Source organism: Mauremys mutica, chromosome 4, assembly GCF_020497125.1.
Source record: "Mauremys mutica isolate MM-2020 ecotype Southern chromosome 4, ASM2049712v1, whole genome shotgun sequence".
NCBI lineage: Eukaryota > Metazoa > Chordata > Testudines > Geoemydidae > Mauremys > Mauremys mutica.
The window spans coordinates 65,071,663-65,095,404 of record NC_059075.1 but is presented as its reverse complement, the minus strand read 5'-3'; the positions used below and the strand labels follow the sequence as shown (position 1 = coordinate 65,095,404).

The 23,742-nt window shown below is 45.3% G+C and overlaps 1 protein-coding gene across 13 annotated transcripts in view; it reads right to left on the bottom strand.

Moving 5' to 3' along the window:
* Positions 1-23,742, bottom strand: part of DPF3 (double PHD fingers 3) — a 262,881-nt gene that overhangs the window by 44,686 nt on the left and 194,453 nt on the right. For all 13 annotated transcript variants that reach the window (XM_045013994.1, XM_045013997.1, XM_045014000.1 and 10 more), the window contains 2 exons: positions 10,621-10,758; positions 220-348 (listed from right to left, as the gene is read on the bottom strand). In XM_045013994.1, coding sequence (XP_044869929.1) covers positions 220-348; positions 10,621-10,758 — 267 coding nt within the window. The remainder of the gene's footprint in view (positions 1-219; positions 349-10,620; positions 10,759-23,742) is intronic.

The window sequence follows — 23,742 nt, the reverse complement described above, 5'->3', positions numbered from 1 at the left end:
TACTTATGTTCATGGCAGCCAATAAATACAATATAGCATTATATAGATAGATTCACAGATTAGATCATAATTGTCTGGTTAGCCCATTAGCAGAACAGAAACTCTGACAACCATCCTTCCCCACAAACAATAAGCAACTACCCCAAAACATCAGAAAGAGCAAAAAGGGAATCGCGCTAAATTCTTCATCTTAGAAAGTTGCAAGGAGAAGTCACCTACCCGAGCGTCCACAGTCTGAGCATGACACAAGCTCCTCAGGACAGCCACTTTTTTTGTTCATACTGGAGCCTCCAAGGCAGAAGTCACAGTAGTTGTTGGGAATGATGGCCCCGTCTGGTCCTTTCTGGGCTGCAGGCAGGTTAGAAAGCATATTTACTTAAAGAGCACACACTATGTACATTTCTCCCTTCTCCTCTTCGCTGTGACATTAATTTGATGACTTTGGTGACAATAGCCTTCCCCAAATATTTTCAGTTAGGGTGACAAGCGAATTGTACAAATCACTTTCATTTTAAGTACATTACATACCAAGGCCCAGAGCTCTGAGGCTCTTCTGAACATCCTGTTCAAATGGATGAGTCTGGTGAGCAATGTCCTGCTCTCCCTTAACATGTGGAGAGGTTGTGTTGATACTGAGCAATTCTAAGTGTTTTACTTTTTTTTCTTTTAAAGAAACACGGTCAGCTTAAACATTCCATTTCTTACTCTAAACATTTTTACCTACATTTATTTGATTTTTATAAATAACTCTTAGGGTTTCTATAACAGAAAGAAATTAGAGGGGGAAAACCATTCTCTCTTTCTTTAGCTTGTGTACTTTGTGCCTTTCGCAGCACTTTGCATACAGTAAATGTCACCTTTTCCTCATATAATCAGTTAGACCCTGATCCTCCACTGGAATCTGCTAGCAATCCTTGTGTCCATACAGAATCCCAAATAAATGGGGTCTCTGCTAATGGAACCACAGGCAAAATCAGAGCCTTAGCCAGTATTCCCTGTCATTTTTCTTTTGCACAAGCAACCAGGGAAGAGAAATAAAATAGAAAAAAATTGTAAAGACACAAAACACCAAACTCACACCAGGATTCCCAAAAGTTTCATGAACCGTTGACTGAACAGGTCTGTTCAGGTCATATTCACAGGTGCAGTTTGTTATTTCAATTAAATGTGGCTCGGTGTTTTCAACAAAGGCTTTGTCTACATACAGATTTATACCTACTTAACTAAATCAATACAAGACATTTTAAAAATGGTTTAAGGGTGTCCACATAAGGGTTTGCACCAGTTTAACTAAATCAGTTGAAAAAGACACCTGTCATCAGACTACTGTGAGTTTTTGTGCAGAAAAGACCTAGGCTCCACTAAACATTTGGTTTAAAACCAAAAGAAAAGGATCTCAGAAATCCTGGCAAATTAACCTTCAAATTCCATAGGGTTCCAGTTCAAAACACATTTTTAAAAATGCTGGGTTTGGCTAAACAAGATTGTGTTTTTCTTAAAGCCTGAGCTTGTGGGGCCAAACAACTTAGTTAGTTTTAAGAGAGAATTGGGCAAATGTATGAGTGCAATTGAATGATGGGGTTACTTGTGATGGCAGGGGGCAGGACTCAATAGAAAGGCATCTCACTTCCAGTTTATGTCTTATTTTCCTAAAGCTCATGCTTCAGGATTTCAACTGGCCACTGACAGGGGTCAGAAAGGGATTTTTCCCCCTAGTGTATGCTGGGAGGTTTTTTTATCTCCTTTCTCTGAAGCATCATGGATGGTCATGGCTGGAGATGGGCCACTGAGTAGGATGGGCCAGAGGTCTGAGATGGCACTAAGTATTCTTTCTCTCTCGGGTACTTGGCTGGATGGTTCTATGCTCAGAGTCCAGCTGAATGCCATATCTGGGATTGGGAGGAAATTTCCCCCAGGTCAGATTGTCAGTGACCTTGGAGAGTTTCTCCTTTCTCTGCTGCATGTGGGTGCGGGTCACTTGCTGGGCTAATCTGGGTATATTTCATTTAATCATTTCCCTGTCATTATGGGGGCTTCTAGCACTGGTGCATCTCAGTCCCACCTATTCTCTCATTGTGGCACATAACAGCCTAGTCTGCTGTAGGTTTCATTTACTTTTGTCTCATGTCCATTGTTGAGTTTAGTGTGTGGGTGCTGGGTGGTGTTGGAGGCCTGTGATCTACAGAAAGTCAGACTACATGATGTAGAGATCCCTTCTGGCCTTAAACTCTGTGACTCCTGGAGTCATATGAATATATGAGCTTTTATTTTTTTTTTAAAAATGCTTCTTGTCCTCATGGTTACAGAGAATTTTTGTCCCTGTTATGCATTTCAAAATTAGAACTGTTTCAGCTGTACTTGAAAAGCGAACCACAGAGGCTCATAAACCAGAAGGCAAATAAAAAGAACTCCATATTTATTTTTTAAATGTAATGGATTTTATGCCAATCTCAATTTTTGGGGCCTGACTCATGATTTTTAAATGCATGGGGCTGGCAACACTGCAAAGAAGAGGCCTAATTCTCCATTGCCTTGCACCATGTTGTAGTCCTTTATATTTGTGCAACTTGGATGCAAATTGCGTGTAAAATGCTACCATGCGATGAGTAGAGAATTCTCATTCGGTAATGTTTTGCACCTACTTTTCACAACCACCACACAAGTTGCAATGTAGTGAAGAATCAGGATGGAGGTGTTTGTTTTAGGTTGGGGGGTTTTGGTGTTTGCTACTTTAAATGAATACAGCAAATTGCTTACAATTAGATGGATGCCATTAAAAAGGGACTTTCTTACCCTCTTTACTCCTGCTCTATCCACCCCCTTCCCATCCTCCTTCTTTCCATTTATCTTATCTTCTCCTAAGTTAATGCACCCACATAAACATAGGCAGCAGGTATAATAGGCAAAGGAAGGCTAAGCCAACCCTGGCACAGCTGCTGCCGACCCGCCACCTGAGCCGCGGTGGCCCTGCCCCGAGGCTGCCACCGTCTGCTGCTGCCTACCCGCTGCTGCTCGCCACGTCCCTCCTCCTCAGGGGTGAGGAAGTGAGGAGGGAACACGGCGAGTCAGCAGTGGGCCAGAGGGTCTGGCGGGGGAGTGAAGTGGCTCGCTCAGCCGTGCGCAGGGGCTGGCCAGGTGTGAGGAGGCCAGCGGCTTGGCCTGGCCCAGTGTGGCTGGGGCTGAGCCGGCAGCTCCAGAGGGGCCAATGGCTCGGCCTGGTGCTTGGTGGGGCCAGGGCCCATCCCGTCCAGGGGCTAGCTTGGCTCAGTGTGGCCGGCTCAGGGGGGTTGGCAGCTCAACCCAGTGTAGCTGGGACTGTACAGGTGTTTGGGGGGGGCGGCCTGGCGGGCCTGAGGTGGGCAGGCCATGGGGCTCCTCCAGTTGCCGAGGGGGGGATAGAGGCTCTGGCGTGCAGGGGGCAGGGCCTTGGGCAGAAGGGGCGCAGCCAGCAGGCTAACCTCCCCAATGCGGGGGTTCACCCACCACCCATACACATAAACAAATAAATAAATGAAACTAACACTCCATTTGCTGCCATCTCAGAGTTCACTCTGCCTGTGTGTTCTACCCCTTCCCCCATCCTGTGTCTGTCTTGTCTATTTACACTGTAAGCTCTTCAGGGCAGGGACCATCTACCACTTAGTGTTTGTACAGTGCCTGGCACAGTGGGGGCCCATTCTCGGCTGGCCTTTCAGCACTGCCATAGTAAACAGGGGTAATAATAATCTTCACAACATGGCGGTTCCCTCTATTGCCTTACTCACTTTGGGCTTGATCCAAAGCTCACAAAAATCACTAGAAGTCTTCCAACTGAATTCAAAGGGCTTTGAATCAGGCCCTTTGCTTCCACGTGAGGCCAAATATTCCATAATGGATACCTAGAGGAGCATATCCTGAAAGCCCATATTTTGCAATGAATAAAAAAAAATGGATTTTTCTTAGAAAATATTACAAGCTTCTTTGTCTCAAACTTAGGCCCAGATTCCCCCTCCTGTACCTGTTCCCCACCGTTCACATCTACGTCCAACATTTGGCTGCCAGCTCAGTTCAAAGCCAGCCAATAACCCATCCTGTGTATTTCAAGTTTTCCCTTGGAGAACTCGATGATATATAATCTGAAGCTATAGGGTAAGTGCCACTGTGCTTCTCTTGCTCTCTTTGCCCCCCTACTGCTGACAGATCTCATCCCTCTGAAGGGCTGACATGTTTCCATAGCAACCAGAATCCTAGCTCCGGTTGCCTCTGGTCTTGCCACCTGTTATTACTTCATCTCTCAAGTGTAAGGAATTGTAGCATGTCCCCTTATTTTGCTGCTCAAAATGAATCTACAGAGACTAGACAGACTCAAAAAACAAGAAATTAAAATATAAAAATACATCAATGGGAGTTTGGGGGAGCAGCTGCTAGAAGATATACCTCAGGAAAAGCCACCCTCTAACAGAGCAAGAGATGAATTCCCAGCTGGAGATGCACCCACTTCCACCTGGCTTATTCCCAGTTTTTAGTGAGAAATGGAGAAATTCATGGGGGTGGGTTGCAAAGGGAATGGCTCATTGCACAGACCTGCCAGTTTTTTAGTGTAGGGCAGAGCTCTGGATTAGAATAACACAAGGTAGATGGCATAATCTGTGGGTGTAGTGAAGGACAGGCCAAGTGGAGCTCAAATAAATTTTAGTTCACTTCACCCACCTTCTGTCTCTCTCTCTCTCTCACCACGCTCACTCACACACATATACTTCTATGTATTGCTCTCTCCTATAAACTATGTTTACAACTTTTTCATCAAAACTCATGGGAGGAAAAATGCAAGTCAAACAAAATGATAGGAAATGGCCAGATTCTTTGCCATGCAAGCCTGAGAAGAAGGCTGCACCATCCAAAGAGATGGCACAATCTGCACACACCCAGAACTGGCAACTCCCATAGCAGCATTTTGGCCCCTGCTGGAATCAGTCTCGTGATGACACAAGAAGCTCCGGCCTTCGTGTGATTTCTAGCCCTGTTCTATAGCCCTGATTGGCAGGTCTTTCCCAAGAGGTGGGGTAGTGGGAAAAGCGGTCAAATCAGACCTTCTGCAGGAGACAGATAGGGTTCTCCCATCCTCCCCTTATGAGCCAAGAGGAGTTTTTGGGTAGGACAGGGAGCATCTGATGCCATTTTCACAGGAATGGCTATGGGGCTACGGACCATAATTAATTGATGGGCTGTGGGTGGGCAGGTGTGGGGCTGGGAGGACATATTAATTAATTGGATTTTTTGGGTTTGGGGAGAAGGTGTTAGCTCTCAGCCGTCAGGCAGCACTTTATACAAATTTGAGCAGTTTGATCTCAGCTGAATCTTCTAGCAAGAGCTCCTGCACCAGGGGGCCAAAATCATGTGATTCACTATAAATCTGTAAGAGCTGGCGACATGGTAATTGTCCAGCGCACACTGGAGATGACCAGGGTGAGTTTAAAAATGAGAAAACAGACCAAAAACCCATTATATTAAAATCTCCTGGTTTCTGGGCCTCTCTCAGGATTGGGAGGGATCTGATTTATGAGTTTTTAACTTTTAGGGTCGGAAATATAGCACTCCCATCACACCGGAAACTTAGGGAGGGATTACACTACCTGTGACACAATCCATCCTGGAGCTCACACTGGGGCAGTGCAGCTCTGCACTCATCCAAAATGGGCTAGTACATTATGGGCACACATTGGTCCCTCCTAAACGTAGAGCACTTTGAGGATGGAAATTGCACCCATGAGGCATGTGTGAACTCATGTTAACTAATTTCAAGCCCAGTCAAACACTGGGAGCTTTCTTGGGTTTGTATTCTGCTTTGGAGAAAGGAGTCGAGAGGTGAGAGAAAAATTATAATAAAAAATATAAATATGTGAATTATACTATTCAGAGGGCCCGAACCTGAGCCAACCTTGGTTTTTTTGAGGGAGGAAGTGGTAGTGATGCAGCATATGATTTTTAAAGGCCAATTACTCAGTCAAATCAGGATCAATTTCCTCCAAAACACTTCAAAGTGCTTCTCCTTAATGAAGGCTACTTTCCTGCCAAAATTTCTGTGCCCAGCCATTTAAAGTCTCAAGAAGATTTTGTATAATGGGGAAATGTATGTTTTCACCCTCCCTGCATTCATAATGACTGAACAAGGTTTCCTCAAACTTCCCCACAACATTCAGGCATGGAAAATGTCAGCCCAAAAGGTAAATGTTTGGGAAAATTATGATTAATTAAAAACAGAGGGTACAAATGGAACCTGTTATGCAACCTTAATGCTATAAGTCTGACGGCACCATCAAATTTCATTTTAAAATGACATTTACATTCAGTCCTTTATATAAAACAACAAAGGAAAAGAAAGAAAAATGGAATAAACTAATGAGATATCTAATCAGGGCATATGCAGCTCTTCACTGAAAAGGCACCTGCTGTAGGATTTCCTGTAGGAAGGTGGGTGTTGGAGCATTCCTGCATTCAAATGTAGCTCCTATCACCTCCCCAGTGAGAAACAGCACTAAGGCAGAGAAATGGAGGCCTGATGTAGCTTTTCAAATTGATGCTGCTTGTGGAGAGGAACAAACAGTTCATCTCCAACTGAGGGGCTGGCTCTTGTCATTTATTCATCTCCAGACCCCTGCCTGGATGGAAATAAAAATGTTTCAAAGGAGGCTGTGTGGGGGAGCTGGAGGACAGCTTGGAAGCACAGTGAGGTTAGTGCATTAATTTTTTATCTTTGAAGACTAGGTATCTAATTATGCTTAGAATACACAAATGCCGTTGACTGATCTCTCAAGTAGAGATTTGTCCACATCACAAGATCTGCCATAGAAATGGGCAAAATTGGCAGATGCCCTGAACTCATACAGCAGTTGGTTTGACAAGTTAAATCTGCATGTTAGCAGAGCTGTGTGAATGCTCTGGACTGCAGCAGCATTAGCAGAGCGTGTGGCAAGTCCGGACTGGTATTGGAAGAGATGTCCAGGCACATGAAGTCTGAACAGCATCTGTTCACACTATGACTGACTTTAGACAGTACTATGAGACCCTAATTTTTCTGAACACTAGAAATCATCCTAATGTTTAAGTTTTAAAAAGCAAAGTGCCACTTAGATGATTCCCTCCCATTTAAAAGGAGAAGGTTTGTTCCTTACAGACAGGCACACACCTTTCTGTTCCTTTAGCAATTAAATTAGTTTTACAATACCACATTCATTGAAACATATATTTAAATAGACAGATATCAAGTTAATAAAAATCCCACTTTACAAACCTTTTAAAATCTGCAGGCGCCAGCTACCTCAAGTCATCCTATAACATTAGGTGAGATGTACATATATTGCAACATGTGTTCAGTGGCAGATTCATGGACTCACCCCGGGCTCGAAGCTCACATCTTGCCAATGCCAAATAGTGAAGGATGAAGACAGCAGAAGAGCAGGTTTGACATGATGTGGAACCATTTTGTTCTATTGTCAGGGTTCAGGTTTCCTTGGTTTTTAAGCAGTTTTCTATACGTTCTTTTTCATGATTTCAAACCCGGCTGACAAGTATTTGCAACATTAGATAACAAGTCTGTATGGGACGAAGGCAAGTTTGGGTCTTGAGGAAGGGACATCCCCCCCATATCAAGGGAGTGAGCTGAGACATATAAGTAAATCAGCTGCATGGTCACAGCCTGTATTAAAAAGCATAGGCTCCTTGTTTTAGGGGAAAATAGGAGGTCAGAGAAGGTGATTTGGGAAAGGCTGAACTATATGTGAGTGAGGCAGACAACAAAATCCACGAAATAGTGATAAGGAGAGTGAGAGGTTCAGAAGAAATGGAATATCCCACCTGGGCTGGTTGTTGTTCTGTGATACAGACCCATCAGAAGCCAGTCAGTTTAAATTAAGCTGTTCCTATATAAATCTTTTTTTCAGTCCCTGGAACATATATGTAGCCATCCAAGATGGCCTGCGGGTGATTGAGGGCATGGGGACAGAGGAGCGTTGCGAGAGAGATGAGACACCATCAACTGTTAAGATGGCACCAGTCAGAGGATCAATAACTGACTGGAAGAGACTCTACTCTGTGTCAGCAGGGCAGGTGTTACTGTGGATACTGCTGCAAGCAGTGACTGAACAGGAGACTTGGGAGTGGTAGAGAGAATAAAATGGCAAGAAGTTCATACTGGAGCAGTCTGCCTGAACCTCACTGCAACAGACCCCACTTCCCACAGCACTGCAAATTCCAAATGGCTGCTTTGGATTTGCTTTGCCTTTTCTAAATTAGGCTGCTTGTATTTCTCTGCCACACTGCTAAGGAAATAATCAGTGCCTGCTGTTTACTGTACTTCTGGCCCTTCTCTTCCGTAGGTTGCAGATTAGCTGTTTGGATTAACATCCCCTCCTCCCCACACAAGCCCACACACAGAGGATTTTTGAAGCCCAGACCCTGTGACACAGCAGACCTGTCAAATCTAATTCATAACACATGCCCAGCAGTACTTAGGGGAAAGGAAGGATCTGATGCTCTGGCTCCCCACCATCCCCATGTACAAAGGGGCTATTTAATGACTGTATATTAGCAACGTGGACAATTAGCATTCACATGGAAGATGGATGGCAGCATAAATTAAATATTGCCAAGTGAAAGAGGAAATATGCAAGAGCTGATCTCCAGGCTGTAAACCAACAAACAGAAAAAGAGAATAAACAGCCAGTCCAGAGATTTGCCTCCCAGCCTACTGTGACTCCCCCCAGCACAAATCTCTTGGCACTTTTACGTGGTTTCTGTCCCCACTCTCAGTAGCCACTGATTCTTGAGCAGAGAGAACATTCCACTCAAAGATCTGGATCTCAGAGTGATTTACAAATGCAAAGGGGATGCTTGTGGCATTAAGCTACTCTCTGTGCTTGAGGCTGCACACCAGCCACCTCTCCCGGAGGCATCACACCTGCATCAAGCACAATGCCTGCAGGAGCTCGGGAGACACACAAGTCCAAGCAGCTCTTGCTGCACTTTTTTTCAGAGAGCAGAGTGCGCTCCCCTCCACAATGGCCCAGATTTGCTGGCTGGCGTGGAATGAAGGAGGTATATCATTCCATCCTCCCCAGCTCCTTTTGTGGAGTTTGGTACCACTCACAGTGCTAACCTCTCCCAGTCCCTGAAGCTCAGAACCACAAGAACTTGGCCTCCCTCTGGCCCCTGTGCCAAGCTGAATGGTGGGGGACTGTGTGCCCTTCTCAGTTTGCTTCTCTGTGCAGGGCTAAGATCAACACAAATTAATTAAGCCTCAAAAGCCCCATCAGGTAGATAAGTATCGTAGACCCTATTTCAGACACAGAAAACTAATCTAGAGACAGCATACAAAATAAAGAAACAAAAAACCCTCTCTTACAGCTCCCTGTGAGATAATGGCCAGATGGTGATATTCTAAAGCCTGCCAGAACAGTAACTCCATGGAGTAATGGTCAATTCAAGTTTATCAACAACTCAGCAAGTCAAAACTGCTTCTGGACAAGTCAAAACATCTTAGTAAACATGTTAAACATGAAAAGGTGGAGCGGAAAAGTGATAAAAACCTTAGGATTGCCCAGCAGGATCAGCCCAACCCAACAATGGCCAATAGTAGATGCTTTGGAGAAAGGAGAACCCCTCCCCACAACCACATGAGACAATTATGGATTATCCTGCTTAAGGGGGAAATGGCTTCCTAGATCCAAGTTTCTTCCTTTATACTTATGTCAGGAAGAAAAGAATTTGCCCTGGATTTTATACTGATAAGCATTTCATTTGGTTGTCAATAAATAATAAACAACAATAATAATTACTTTGAACTAAAATGGCATTTTCCATCTAAGGACCTGAAAGTATTTTACAAAAATCAATGAATTTAACCATATGATATCTCTGAGTGGGAAGCAATTATTACTTTGCACACGGGGAAACTGAGGCAGAAGAGGGCTAAGTGATACAATGGCACTAATAAAATATGGATTTCCTGACTCCCAGTCCTGTGCCTTAAAAAGGTTAAAATGGGCTTTCCTGTGCCAGCAAACACACTATCTTCCCCCTACTTTGGTGCTAGGATTCCCAGAGCACAGCCCTTCTGTCCTTTCTTGTGCCATCAGATCTGTGCAGATAATTTTTTAGTCCTTCGATTTTTCCAGATTAATATTTAGAAAGTGGTGTTTAGGGATGTGGGGTCATGGGGCATTTGTTGATAATTTTATACCATAAAACTGAGAAGTGAATAAAGATCTTTTCTCAAAGAAAAATAGCAGAGAATGCACTGACACAAATTATGCATTTTCTTGATCTCCACGCTAATCACTAAGAGGCTGTTTGATGACAGGCAGGAGGGGCTTTCTTCCCTCTCCCTTGTCATCTCCTCCCCACAGGAGCAGTGATGGAAGAGTGATTTGCTGCAGAGTTAATGCTGAGTTTGAACTGAATTCTTGACTAGCTGAGCTCAGCACCAGGGCAGGCTGAAGTTAATTAGCTCCACTAAACATCCAGATTCTACTAATTCACAAAGAAGCAGAACAATTTTAGCAACTGCTGAAATGCACAGACGAAGGTGGAGGTAACATCCCTGAAAAAAAGATTGAAGGGATGACAAAAACAAACACTACTCACGTTTGTGGTTCTCGTTTCTGTGGACGGGTGGGGAGCGTGTCTCCTGCTCTTGAGCTTCATCCCCCTCTTCGCTGGCTAGGTGAGTGTGAGCATAATGGTAGCTCAGTCCAGGTCTGTTCTTATAACGTTTGCCACAGACTGAGAGGGAAAGAAACATGAGGGAAGGGAGAAGAGAATGGAATATCAGTACCTTCAGCAACAGTGAGAATGGCCTTTAATACATCATCCCCCACTAACATCACTGTACATCCTTCTTGTTGTTGTTATCTGAAACTTTGCAAATATAATGCTGATGAAAGATGACAGACTGACAGCCCTGCAGGCTAATGTCCTCTATTTATCACCAGAACACGTACAGTACACTCAAGCTTCCCTACTCTACATCAGCATTGGTCCTTATCCCTGGCCTGGATGGAGCATCTCTAAGGTTGAGAGGGTTGGTCAATCTTCGTGGCCCACTCAGTCCTTGACCTGTCCCCTGAGACTGCCAACAGGGTTGTCTGTCAAACTAAATTAAGTGACATTTGCGGTGTTGGTGTTTTGTGATATAATGGGCTCTTTACCAATGGGAACTGGAGTGAGACCAAGCAGCATTGTTTCATGATTACTGACCTCAGGGAGAAGGAGCTAATATTACTAACAGCAAGAAAAGAAAAAAATATCTTTAAAAGATCTTCTTTCCCGATTTAAATCCAGACACAAAAGTTAGGAATCACCTACTGCTTCTGGTTCAAAGACCATTCAGCAGTGATGCTTCTACCCTCTACCCAGTTAAGTTTCACACTGAGCGGTCCAGTAATAATATCTGTTGTGTGATGGAGAATCCTCCATTAAATTTTGCATGTGCTTATTTGGTCAACAAGTCAACAAGCCTTAACAGACTCAAACCATTGAGACTCATGAAAGTACTTATGCTCCCATGACACTCTCCAATGGGTTGAGCTTTATCACAAGACCCATGATAGCTGTAGGTTAAAGTTTTTAATAGGAATTTATGTTTATTCAGGTTATTGCCTGTAAAACGACAACCCAACCCTTAGCACTTGTCATCTTCAAAGCACTTTATCAAATGTCAACTAATTCTCTTTCAAAGCCATTTTGTGAGCTAAGTCTCATTAGTAGTTTTACAGATAGGATAACTGAGGCAGAGAGGATAAGGGACAGATCCTGCAAACTCTTACTACCAGACCCAGTACTTACTACTGATTAGTCCAACCATCCCAGGAATTACTCATGGTAGTAAACACTTTGCGCAGTACCGTTTGCAGGACTGAGCCCTATGTAATATGCCTCAGGCCAGAGAGGCAGTTGCTGTCAGCACTGGGAATAGAACCCAGCAGCTCGTGGCTTTCCATCTAGTTCTTAGGATCAATACTCCCTCTAAGGTGCTCTGATGGTCCGATTCTGAAAATGCCCCTTAACCATGTGATTTGTGTGACTGTAATACACAGTGCAATTTCTAGACAACTTTATTTCACTGTGGCAGGTAGTGCAAAGCAAGGCCAAGCGTGGTAGTGCAGGCACACCCTGCACAGTCCACCAGTTGTGGCCACAGGCTTGGCATCATTCCATACACAGCACACTAAAAGTAATGAACTCAAACTTTGGCAGTCTGCACCTTTAAATAAACAAACAAAACTCCAAGAGAAATGCCTATCTGCAGTACTTGAGGGCAAAGCCCTGGTCTGGCCCTACGTTATCACGGGGAGCTTGCAGCTCCTCTATTCCAGTCTCACTCTGCACTGCCCAGAGAAAAAACAGGCAAACCTTTTTAACTGAACTGTTGGCTATTGATTGGTCAGTGTATCCTCCTGGCCCTTCTAGGCTCCCTGAGGGCTATCTTGTTGGTAACCCGATCTGGATTTTCATTGAGCAGGGAGTGTCAGGGGTCTGACAGACCCCGCACATTCACCTTCCCCACATGCAGGAGTCCAACAATGTTCTAATGCTCAGCAAAAAAGCTCAAAAAGCATTTGTTCATTTACACTGAGGTAATCAGGTTTCACTGTTTAAAACTTTTCTGCTACTTCTCACAAAAAGCAGATGGATGATCCACATTAAGGAGGAGATTATGTGAAATTGTAGACTATACATTGGTGAAGTAACATTTTAATCTCAATGTAGCGGGATGGTCACCCACTCCTGCCCTGAGGGTTTTAAAGACAGCCCTGGGAGAGGATTGTGGCAGGGGAAAAAGCTGCTAGGCTGATTGGGGAAGTAGCCTCAGCTGGCCCTATATAAGAGGCTGGGAGCCAGGCACTCAACAGTCTCTCTCTGTTTGTAGAGGGAGATGGGCCTGGCTGCATGGAGCTAGAGACAGGATACCTGAGTGAAGCAGGGCTGGGGAAAGGTAGAGGAGCAGGGGAGCTCCAGCCTGGAAAGCCCCAGGCTGCGGCCTAGCAGAAGGCAAATAGGTACTGGGGGTTGCAGAGGGCAGCCCAGGGATAGGCAAAGGCAGCAGGTCCAAACCCAACCTTGCCGGTGATGAGTAGGCTGATACTGCAGTCTGCCCCAGGGTGTGGGGGCTAGACAATGACAGGCAGTGGCCTTAAACTGAGGTGAGGTGGGGATAGTGGGTGAGAGTTCACTGGGGAGGGGAGACCCACAGAGAAAGGGGTTACTGCCACAGGGCAGCACCCCAGATAAAGGGACACTGGGTCCTGGGAGGGACACGGGGGCCAAGAGGCAGCAGGACACTGGCCTGCAGAGGGCGCTCCGGAGGCTGGAGAGCTAATTCCCAGAAAAGACCAGCAGGAGGCGCCGCAGGGATGAGGACATTGCTACACTCAACTTGTTCTAACTACCGTATTGTTCCGAGTATAGGCCGCTCCTGATTATAAGCCGCACCCTTAAAGTTTGGTGCTATTTTAAAAAAATTAAATTTTTAACTTTTTTTAACTTAAAGAAAATATACACATTAGTAGAACAGTAAAACAGTATTTTATTTAATGAATAGGAAGACATGTACCAGTATTTTTAACACTTTTAACAGTTTTGGTAGTCCTGCTTTTGACGGCATATGTTATATACTCAGAAATATTGAAAACTATTTTGTAGTTATACTGTAAATAAAGAAGGGAAAAGGAATGGACAACCAGGAGACTGATGGGAACAGTTCTCACCCTCTCCCCTGCACAACAATCAACAACATTAGCAAATGTTCTTAGGGTTAGGAATCATGGCCCCCTCCCCCCGAACTCCTGCCCCATCCAACCCCCCACGTTCCTTGACACCTCCCCCCACCCCTGCCCCATCCAACCACCCCTTCTCTCTGTCCCCTGACAGCCCCTGGAACCCTTGCCCCTGACTGCCTCCCACTGCCCCATCCATCCCCTGATCCTTTCTAACTGCCCCACCAGGACCCTTGTCCCTATTCAATCCCCCTGTTCCCTGCCCTCTGACCCCCCCAACCCCTATCCACCCCCCACCCCGAACTCCCCTGTCCTCTCTCCAACACCCCCTCCCTGCCCCCTTACTGCGCTGCCTGGATGTGGCTGGCGGCGCTACAGTCCGGCCGCGGCTGGAGCCAGGAGCCCCGGGATGCTGGGCCGGGGCAGGAGTCACGCAACCGGAGCCCAGAGCTGGAGGATGTGGCAGGAGCCGGACGGCCAGAGCCAGGTAGCCAGAGCCCTCTGATTCCCCGCCGCGGCTGAGATTTAAAGGGCTCTTGGCTTCCTGCCGCAGCGGGCAGCCCAGAGCCCTCTGATTCCCCGCCGCGGCTGGGATTTAAAGTATTTTTATTGGTTGTTTTTTTTTGCAAGATCCCGCTTATAGGCCGCACCCCTAGTTTAAAAACTTAAATTAGGGGGGAAAAGTGTGGCCTATACTCGGGACAATATGGTAATTTGTAAACTCCCTCAGGGAACATACCTGGTCTTAGGTGTTTGTAAAGCATGCTTATCTATGGCATGATATCAATAAGAATCAATGATTCATAATGATAACCATTCTTTTCCTATTTTTCTCCATCCACTATAGTTAAATAACACATGTATAATATTGATCTTGCTTTTGTGTAAATAAAATATATTTAAAAAAATAAAGTTAAAGAAATGCCTCAACATGGGCAGGAAACACACAACCTAGGCAGCAGCAGTGCAAGCTTCCTCCATGCTAGCCAGAAAACATGCTTCAGGAGGGACCAGCTCCCAAAGTGAGAGGGGAATTCAGTCTGAAAGACATATCCAGCCCTTGCCCTCTTTACTAAGAGTTCCAACAAGGGGGTCAAGTGTGAGGGCCTATTATCCAAGAGACCAGAATTTTTGGTTTTTAATAGGAGGCCATAAAATGCTGATTAATTTTACACTAAAGAGAGGCCATTAATTTGGGTCAGAGTCCATTAACATAGGTGCAAGTCTCATTAATTTCAGTGGTAATTGTGCCCATGGAACTTAAAGGATTATCAGGCACCAAATGAACAAAACACATTAGATCTAAGGCACAAAGGTATGAAAGAAGGATAAAATGTTAACACAAATTCCCAGGAGGCTGGCTGGGTCAGGGACTGATAAAGTCTCTCTCACCTCTAGGTCGGCAGATCCAATCCAGCCCCGGTTGGTAGTTACCAAAAGACATCACTATATTACAGCTGCTTGGTATGCACATGAAAGAGTACTGTGTATATTCCTTGCTGGTATTGTTAAATATTATGTTAAGGCAGAGACTCACTTACCACTGCCAAGTCAAATTTAACTCCTTGGTCCTCAAATGAAAAAAAAAAAAGATCCTTTCCTTTTCAAATTTTGCAGGTGTCTTCTGTATTGGTTAAATTTATGGGGAATTATACAAGCTGTTTCTAAGACATGGGAATCAGAAAAATAGGTGGTGTGTTTTGAAGTCTTTTTTCTTTTTTGTCCATCTCAAAAATGATTTGTTCTAGAAACTTCAAATTAAGTATGATAAAAAGATCTTAGCAAGACCTAGTGCACAGGATCAATTCTTGGAGGGGTGGAAGGAATGTTTGAGAACTTATTCACTATCCAAATGGAATATCAGAACAGCCCATCAATCCTGGTGGGCTTTTGATGGAGTGCCATGTGACTGATGGGAGACCAAAGCTTTTATTTTAAAAAGGTAAGTCTCTATCCCTTTTCCTTGGGGCAACAGACTCCAATATGTAACCTGATCACTAGGAAAATTTATTATAATTATTAAAAGAAAATAAGAAAAAATCAAAGCCATCCCCAAGCATTTCTGTATCACAGTTTTAATACATCACTTGCAGCCTATATTTGTATAAACACCTAATCACAGCAACAGAAGGTGAGATGGGAAGATGGGGGAAATCTAAGTACAAAAAAACAAACTCTAGGAAGGTCTGAGTAAAGTCCACTTTTGTTTTAAGTCTCTGTACCTCTTCTTTCATTGCCCAGATCCCATGGCCACTGGTGCACTATAAGAGTCAGACAGAAATACAAGAGAGTCTCCTCCAAATTTAAGTTTTTCACAGCACTAGACCACAGGCTTTCTATAGCCCTTATGAAAAAAGATGAAGGGAAGATGGAAAGATGGCAATTATACACTCACTGTATCAGTACAGACTTTTTCCAAATTAAAATGCCTACAGCCATAAGCTTCTTAAAACTCTTTTAAAAACACCTTTAATACAAAAATAATACTTACAGTGAAGAAGCAGATATATAGAGGTAAAATTAAGGTTGTTTGGATGCCTTAAATGTATATATCTAAACTTTAAACTCACTGGGCTGCTTTTAAGTGTAACCTTAACTTTGAATTTCCTATCAGGGGCGGGGGAGGCATTAATAAACATGACTATTCTTAGGTATATGTCCTTTAAGAAATGTCTTTTAGGTCCTTTAAGAAAGGCAACTTTGATCTCCCACCTTTCAGTATCTGCCAGCTACTCTTTGATTGCATTTCAGAAGAGGAAAGAACTCCCACCCAGATCATCCTTCATCCCATAGATCAGTGGTTCTCAAACTTTTGTACTGGTGACTCTTTTCACATAGCAAGCCTCTGAGTGAGACCCCCCCCCCACCTTATAAATTAAAAACACTTATTTAACACCATTATAAATGCTGGAGGCAAAGCGGGCTTTGGGGTGGAGGCTGACAGCTCACCACCCCCCATGTAATAATCTCGCAACCCCTTGAGGTGTCCCAACCCCCAGTTTGAGAACCCTTGCCATAGAACATGGGACACACTGGTGATACAAAAATTATCAGGCAGGCAAACAGCAAGAATTCACAACCCTTAACATTTTACACAAACAAGACAAATAGAAAACACTTATTGTTATATGGCTTATAGTAAAAAGAAGTATGATTTTAAAAGATAAATTTGTCTAGTTTATATGACTCTTATTACATACCTTGGAAAAGACAGATGGAGAGATGTTCATAGTAGATTACTTGATTGTTAAATTGATATATCCTGCACTATCCCATTTATGCTCATGTGAATTAAAAGGAAGCTTTACAAACAATGACACTGTTCTTGTGAGCTACAGATACTATTCACAGACTTCACTACAATATTTTAACTTAAGTGTTTTTGCCAGTTCTTTTTTGAGCACAGCCTAAGGCTGAACTAAATTCTACAACTGGCCCCTCTTTTCTGTAGCAATCCTTATGATAGGGACAGGGGGGCTTCCAAGGATAGCAACAGGCAGGGGCATTCCTAGCAATGAAGGAGGCCAGTGAACACTTAAGCCAGAGTGGGAGGGGGCCCACTGTACATGGCCCAGTGGATACCTTGAGGGGTTGGAGGATCTCAGAGGATCTGCTGGTGTTTGAGGCTGAACCCACAAGCTTCTTCTTGATGGCCAAACTTTTTCACTCCTCACGCTCATACACAGTCAGCTCCACCTGCTGAAACTCTTAGGATTTCCTAGTCTCTGTGCAAGTTAATCTTTTGCAGGAGAGAAGGGTGTCCTGTGTTCTTATCCAGGCAAAACAATCACCACCTTCCCTAGGAGTATGCTGGAATAAAAACTAACTCAGAACTTGGCTGTCACATTGGAATCTCCCCAAACTGGCAACAGGGGATGGATCACTTGATGATTACCTGTTCTGTTCATTCCCTCTGAAGCACCTGGCATTGACCACAGTTGGAAGACAGGATACTGAGCTAGATGGACCATTGGTCTGACCCAGTATGGCCGTTCTTATGTTCTAAATTCTGCCTACTCTCTTATTTTCCAGACAGAACATATTTTATTAACCTCACATAACACTGTGTTCAGAGATAGGTATTGTTAATAATTACTGTTTTATAGACACTATCACTTATATAATGTTTTCCATATTCAAAGAGATTTTCAGACATTAACTAATTAATCCTTCCTATGCTCCTGTGTGATGTTACCCTCATTATACAGATGAGGAAACAGAATCACAGAGGGGTTAAGTGATTTGCCAAAGTCACACAGTGATCCTGTGTCAGAACCTCGATTAGAACCCATGAGTTCTTGATTCCCAGTCTCGTGGTTAGAACAAATCTCTCTCATTTATCTCTCTTATTCTCTTAATTGCCAATGCTGCGATCAGAACACAATCTTACAACACAGATAAAACTCTCCATTGAATGTTATGCTCTGCTACCATGCACCTCCCACTTAAATGAAGAATGTGCACTTTACAAACTTCACCATGTAGCTATGCACTCCATTAAACAGCCTTGGTCTTTTGTTTTTGTCTTTTCACTTTCCTCCCGGATGGACACATCAGTCTAGCAACTGACAGATTTTCTCCTGTTTTCTAACACTGAGGCAAGTCCTCCCTTTATGACTTGGCCTTTAATCAGGCAACCAAGCCAGGTTTTAAAGGATTTGGTCCAATATGCCTTTTGGTCCATCCTGCACTTTAGTGATATGTTTTGCATTCAGCCAGCTGTAAACCATAGTGTGCTATGTGGTGGGCAAACTGGGTGGGCAAGCCACATAACAAAACAGTGCAGATCAAACTCTTACTAATCATCATTCTCCAACAGATGCTCTTCTGTGATTTATCTTAATTTGCTTCCAAATTTTAAATCTGAAATTAACGTATTACCCAACTATTTTATGGGAAAACAAGCCCTACTTAGAGACACTTTCATTACATAAACAAGGAGCCTCACAAAACCAGGTTCTATTCCCAACTCTGTCACTGAAGATGATTGTGACCTTGGACAAGTCACTTCATCTCTCTGTGTCTCAGTTTTCCTTTAAAATTCCTTCCTATGTAAAATGGGGATAATGATACTTCTTGTTTTAAAAAGTGCTTTGAGGTCTATGTCTCAAATGGCTTTGTCACTAGCTATTTATTTGCTGCACTACTCTCATTCTGAGACCATTACACATGTGGTCCTTGGCAGAGGTGAGCTATGTTCTAGCCAGCACTACACACATACACACACACATACAGTCTGTCACCAGTACGAGACAGAAGAAAATCATCCACGTGTCAGTGGAAACAGGAAATTGGGGGACATGTGAGTACTGCATTCTCACCGCACCTTCCCTCATACAGTAACTCCTACTTAACGTTGTAGTTATGTTCCTGAAAAATGCGACTTTAAGTGAAACGATGTTAAGCGAATCCAATTTCCCAATAAGAATTAATGTAAATGAGGGGGTTAGGTTCCAGGGAAATTTTTTTCACCAGACAAAAGACTATACACACACACACACACACACACACACACACACACAGTATAAGTTTTAAACAAACAATTTAATACTGGTACACAGTGATGATGATTGTGAAGCTTGGTTGAGGTGGAGGAGTCAAAGGGTGGGATATTTCCCTTACTGCTAAATGATGAACTAGCAATTGGCTGAGCCCTCAAGGGTTAACTTTCTCTCTACACAAGGCAGCAGGAATGGAGGGAGGTATGCATATTTCCCTTAAGTACACTGCCTTGTTAATTAGATCAGCTTGCTGACAGGCAGCTGCTGCAAGCTCCCTCCGTCCTGAGTCCTGGTCTGTCCCCCCTGCTCTGTGGAAGATGGGGTAAGCAGGGTGCAGGCACAGGGGGACACCCTGACATTATCCCCCCTCTTCCTTCCAGGGCCGGCTCCAGGCACCAGCCCAGCAAGCAAGTGCCTGGGGCAGCCAAGGGCAAGGGGAGGCATGTCGGGCTCTTTGGCGGCAATTCGGCGGCGGGTCCCTCGGTCCCTCTCGGAGGGAAGGACCTGCCGCTGAATTGCCGCCGAAGAAGAAAGTGGCGCAGTGGAACTGCCGCCGATCATGGCTTTTTTTTTTCCCATCGCTTGGGGCGGCAAAAACCCTGGAGCTGGCCCTGCTTCCTTCCCTCCTCCCCACATAGCAAGCAGGAGTCTCGGGGAGCAGCTCCAAGGCAGAGGGCAGGAGCAGCACATGGCATTAGGGGAGGGACACAGCTGAACTGCAGGCAGCTGCTGCACAGGGAACTTAGGGGAGTGGGGAGCTGATAGGGGGCTGCCAGTCTGCTCTTGTTCCAAGCCCCCACCAGCTAGCTGCAATGGGCTGCTCTTCCTGCAAGCAGTAGACAAAGCAGGCGGCTGCCAAATGATGTTAGAAGGGAGCATTACACAACTTTAAATGAGCATGTTCCCTAATTGATCAGCAATGTAACAACGAAACAACGTTAACCACGATGACTTTAAGTGAGGAGTTACTGTACATTGGTCTTCTCTTTGCTTCTGTTTTGCCTGCTTTCAAATGGCTGTTCTTTCTTCTCAGCTGGAGGGAATGTCCAATGCTAAAGCCTAAATTAATCACTGCCGGGGAGCCATTTTGTGAAGTAATACCCACCTCCTATTCTCCACCCAAAAAAAATCCAACTCTGTTTTGCACTGGCTCTGGAATATAGTTTCCATTATTACAACCATCATAACCAGAATCTGGAAGCTGGAGATGTCTAATGTTTTACAGGTTGTATTTTGATCTTCATCGGTGGGAAAGCAGTAGGTTTGTCTTGCTGATCAAGGGTGTTATGTTGCAAATCTAGTTAATCACAATGGTAAAATGGTAATACATTTCCCACTGGATTTCCAAACAACAACTGGTTCTGTTTGGGCTGACCAACTGGATGTGCCCTGGTACCTACCTACTGTGCTAATTTCAGGCTACATGCATATTAAAGACTGCAACAAAACATTTAAATGTCATTTTTTTAAAATGTGACTATATGTGGTTAAATTAATTGCTGGTGAAAGGTATGGATTGGAAACCCTGAAAACTGATGTCCTCTGTTAATCCCCAGAGCAGACATAGCTCAGGTAGAAAAAGCAACAGAGTCCTGTCCTGCTACACCCATGTGCCTCAACCCTGATCTAAATGGAGCCCACCTCTACAGGTCAGAGAAGTGTTAAATCTCCATATCTATTTAATCCTTGGCTTCCCTACTGAGACTGCCAAAAATGGAATCAGTAAGCACTAAGTGTAGCAGGAGCGATGATGGTTGTTTGTTAGAGGCTTTTATATGGACACTTATCTAAAAGTGGGCTGAGACCATCACATTCGTTTAACATTGGCTCCCAAACAGTTTCACAGGGCACAGGACTGCCATCATCCTACATGGAAACCACAGATAATTAGAGGCCTAGGACCTGCTGCAGGGACAGGAAGCCTCTGAGGGTACGTCTACACTACAAGACTATTTCGAATCTACTTAATTCGAATTTGTGGAATCGACCTTATGAAGTCGAATTTGTGTATCCACACTAAATACAGTAATTCGACTGTCTGAGTCCACAGTAACGGGGCCAGCGTCGACTTTGGAAGCGGTGCACTGTGGGAAGCTATCTCACAGTTCCCGCAGTCCCCGCTGCCCAGTGGAATGCTGGGTAGAGCCCCCAATGCCTGCTGGGGGAAAAAAATGTGTCGAGGGTGGTTTTGGGTAACTGTCATCATTGAACCGTCACTCCCGCCCTCTCTCCTTGAAAGCGCCGGCGGGAAATCTGTTCGCGCCCTTCTCTGGTCGGTTACAGCTCGGACGCCACAGCACTGCGAGCATGGAGCCCGCTGCGATCATCGCTGCACTTATGGCCGTTGTCAACTCCTCGCACCTTATCATCCTCCTCTTCCACAGTCAGCTGATGAGAAATCGGGCGAGGAGGCTCCGTCAGCGCGGTGAGGACAGGAAGTCACAGAGTGGCGCAGACCTCTCACAAAGCAGGGTACGCCGCGCAGTGGAGATCATGGTGGCAATGGGTCAAGTTCATGGTGTGGAACGGCGATTCTGGGCCCGGGAAACAAGCATGGACTGGTGGGACCGCATAGTGCTGCAGGTCTGGGATGAATCACAGTGGCTGCGAAACTTCAGGATGCGTAAGGGCACTTTCCTTGAACTCTGTGACTTGCTGTCCCCTGCCCTTAAGCGCCAGGACACCCGGATGCAAGCAGCCCTGACTGTGCAGAAGCGAGTGGCCATAGCCCTCTGGAAACTTGCCACGCCAGACAGCTACCAGTCAGTAGCGAACCACTTTGGCGTGGGCAAATCTACCGTAGGGCTTGCTGTGATTCAAGTAGCCCACGCAATCGTTGAGCAACTGTTCTCAAAGGTAGTGACCCTGGGAAACGTCCAGGTCGTCATAGATGGCTTCGGCGCGATGGGATTCCCAAACTGCAGTGGGGCTATAGATGGCACTCACATCCCTATCCTGGGACCGGCCCACCAGGCCAGCGAGTACATTAACCGAAAGGGCTACTTTTCTATGGTGCTGCAAGCACTGGTGGACCATAGGGGACGTTTTACCAACATCTACGTCAGGTGGCCGGGCAAGGTTCATGACGCGCGTGTGTTCAGGAACTCTGGTCTGTTTAAATGCCTCCAGGCAGGTAGTTTCTTCCCAGACCACAAAATAACGGTTGGGGATGTGCAGATGCCTACAGTGATCCTCGGGGACCCAGCCTACCCGCTAATGCCCTGGCTCATGAAGCCCTATACAGGCGCCTTGGACAGTGAGAAGGAACTCTTCAACTACCGGCTGAGCAAGTGCAGAATGGTGGTGGAGTGTGCTTTCGGACGTCTCAAGGGGAGATGGCGGAGCTTACTGACTCGCTCGGACCTCAGCGAAAAAAATATCCCCGTTGTTATTGCTGCTTGCTGTGTGCTCCACAATCTCTGTGAGAGCAAGGGGGAGACCTTTATGGCTGGATGGGAGGTTGAGGCCAATCGCCTGGCTGCTGATTACGCTCAGCCAGACACCCGTGCCGATAGAAGATCCCAGCGGGAAGCGCTGTGCATCCGGGAGGCTTTGAAAGATAGGTTCCTTGGAGAGCAGGGTAACCTATGACTCTCCAGTTGATTTACAGAGAAGCTGAACCTGAGCCTGTTTCAGTGACTGTTGACTTCAATCTGCGGTTACATACCCCGTTCTCCAGGTTTCCCCCCTTCCAACACACGTTTTAAAATAACTTTAATGGAACACTGATTATTAATAAAGTTTTCTTTAATTATGAATTCCTGTTCAAGGCTTGAAACATGGACGCGGACTGTGGTGGGTACGGTGTGCACTGATGTCCAGACCGCTTCTACACTAGAGGAATGACAGGCTCCTGCTCCTACAGCGGTCTCTGGGGGGAGGACGGTTGCGGGTGGGTGTGCAGGAAGGGGTGGGTTTGCAGGAAGGGGTGAGGGGTGCCGTCTTTGGGACGGAGTTTGGATGCAGGCTCTGGGCTGGGGGTTGGGGCGTAGGAAGGGGTGAGGGGTGTGTGGGAAGGGTGAGTATGTGTCCGTGGATGAGGGCTCTTGCTGGGGCTCAGGGCATCGGAGAGGCTCGTGGCTAGGGGGGAAGGGCATGGTAAGGGCAGCCTGCCTTGCCATTTGTGGATGGCAGGCGCTAGGACCCTGGGGCAGCATACACCTCACAGACTGACCCGGGGCAGCATTCACATCCCAGAATGACCCTAGTGCCTAGTGACTGCAGTCTGTGTGTGTCCTGCTGTTGATCCTGCCCCCAAGTCTGTACCCTGGTAATGGAGGCTGTCCTATGCAATTAAAAAACCCCTCCCCCCCCTTCACACAAAGTCTTCTGACAAGGAAAACGTGACGGAAACAGTGAATAACAACAAACTACTTTTAATACTCAACTACACAGTGGGGGGATGAAACTTGGATTTGGGACTGGGTGATCCAGGAATGGAAGCACTTCTCATACTTTAGGGAATGAGAGCTGTTTGGTACATGAGCGCG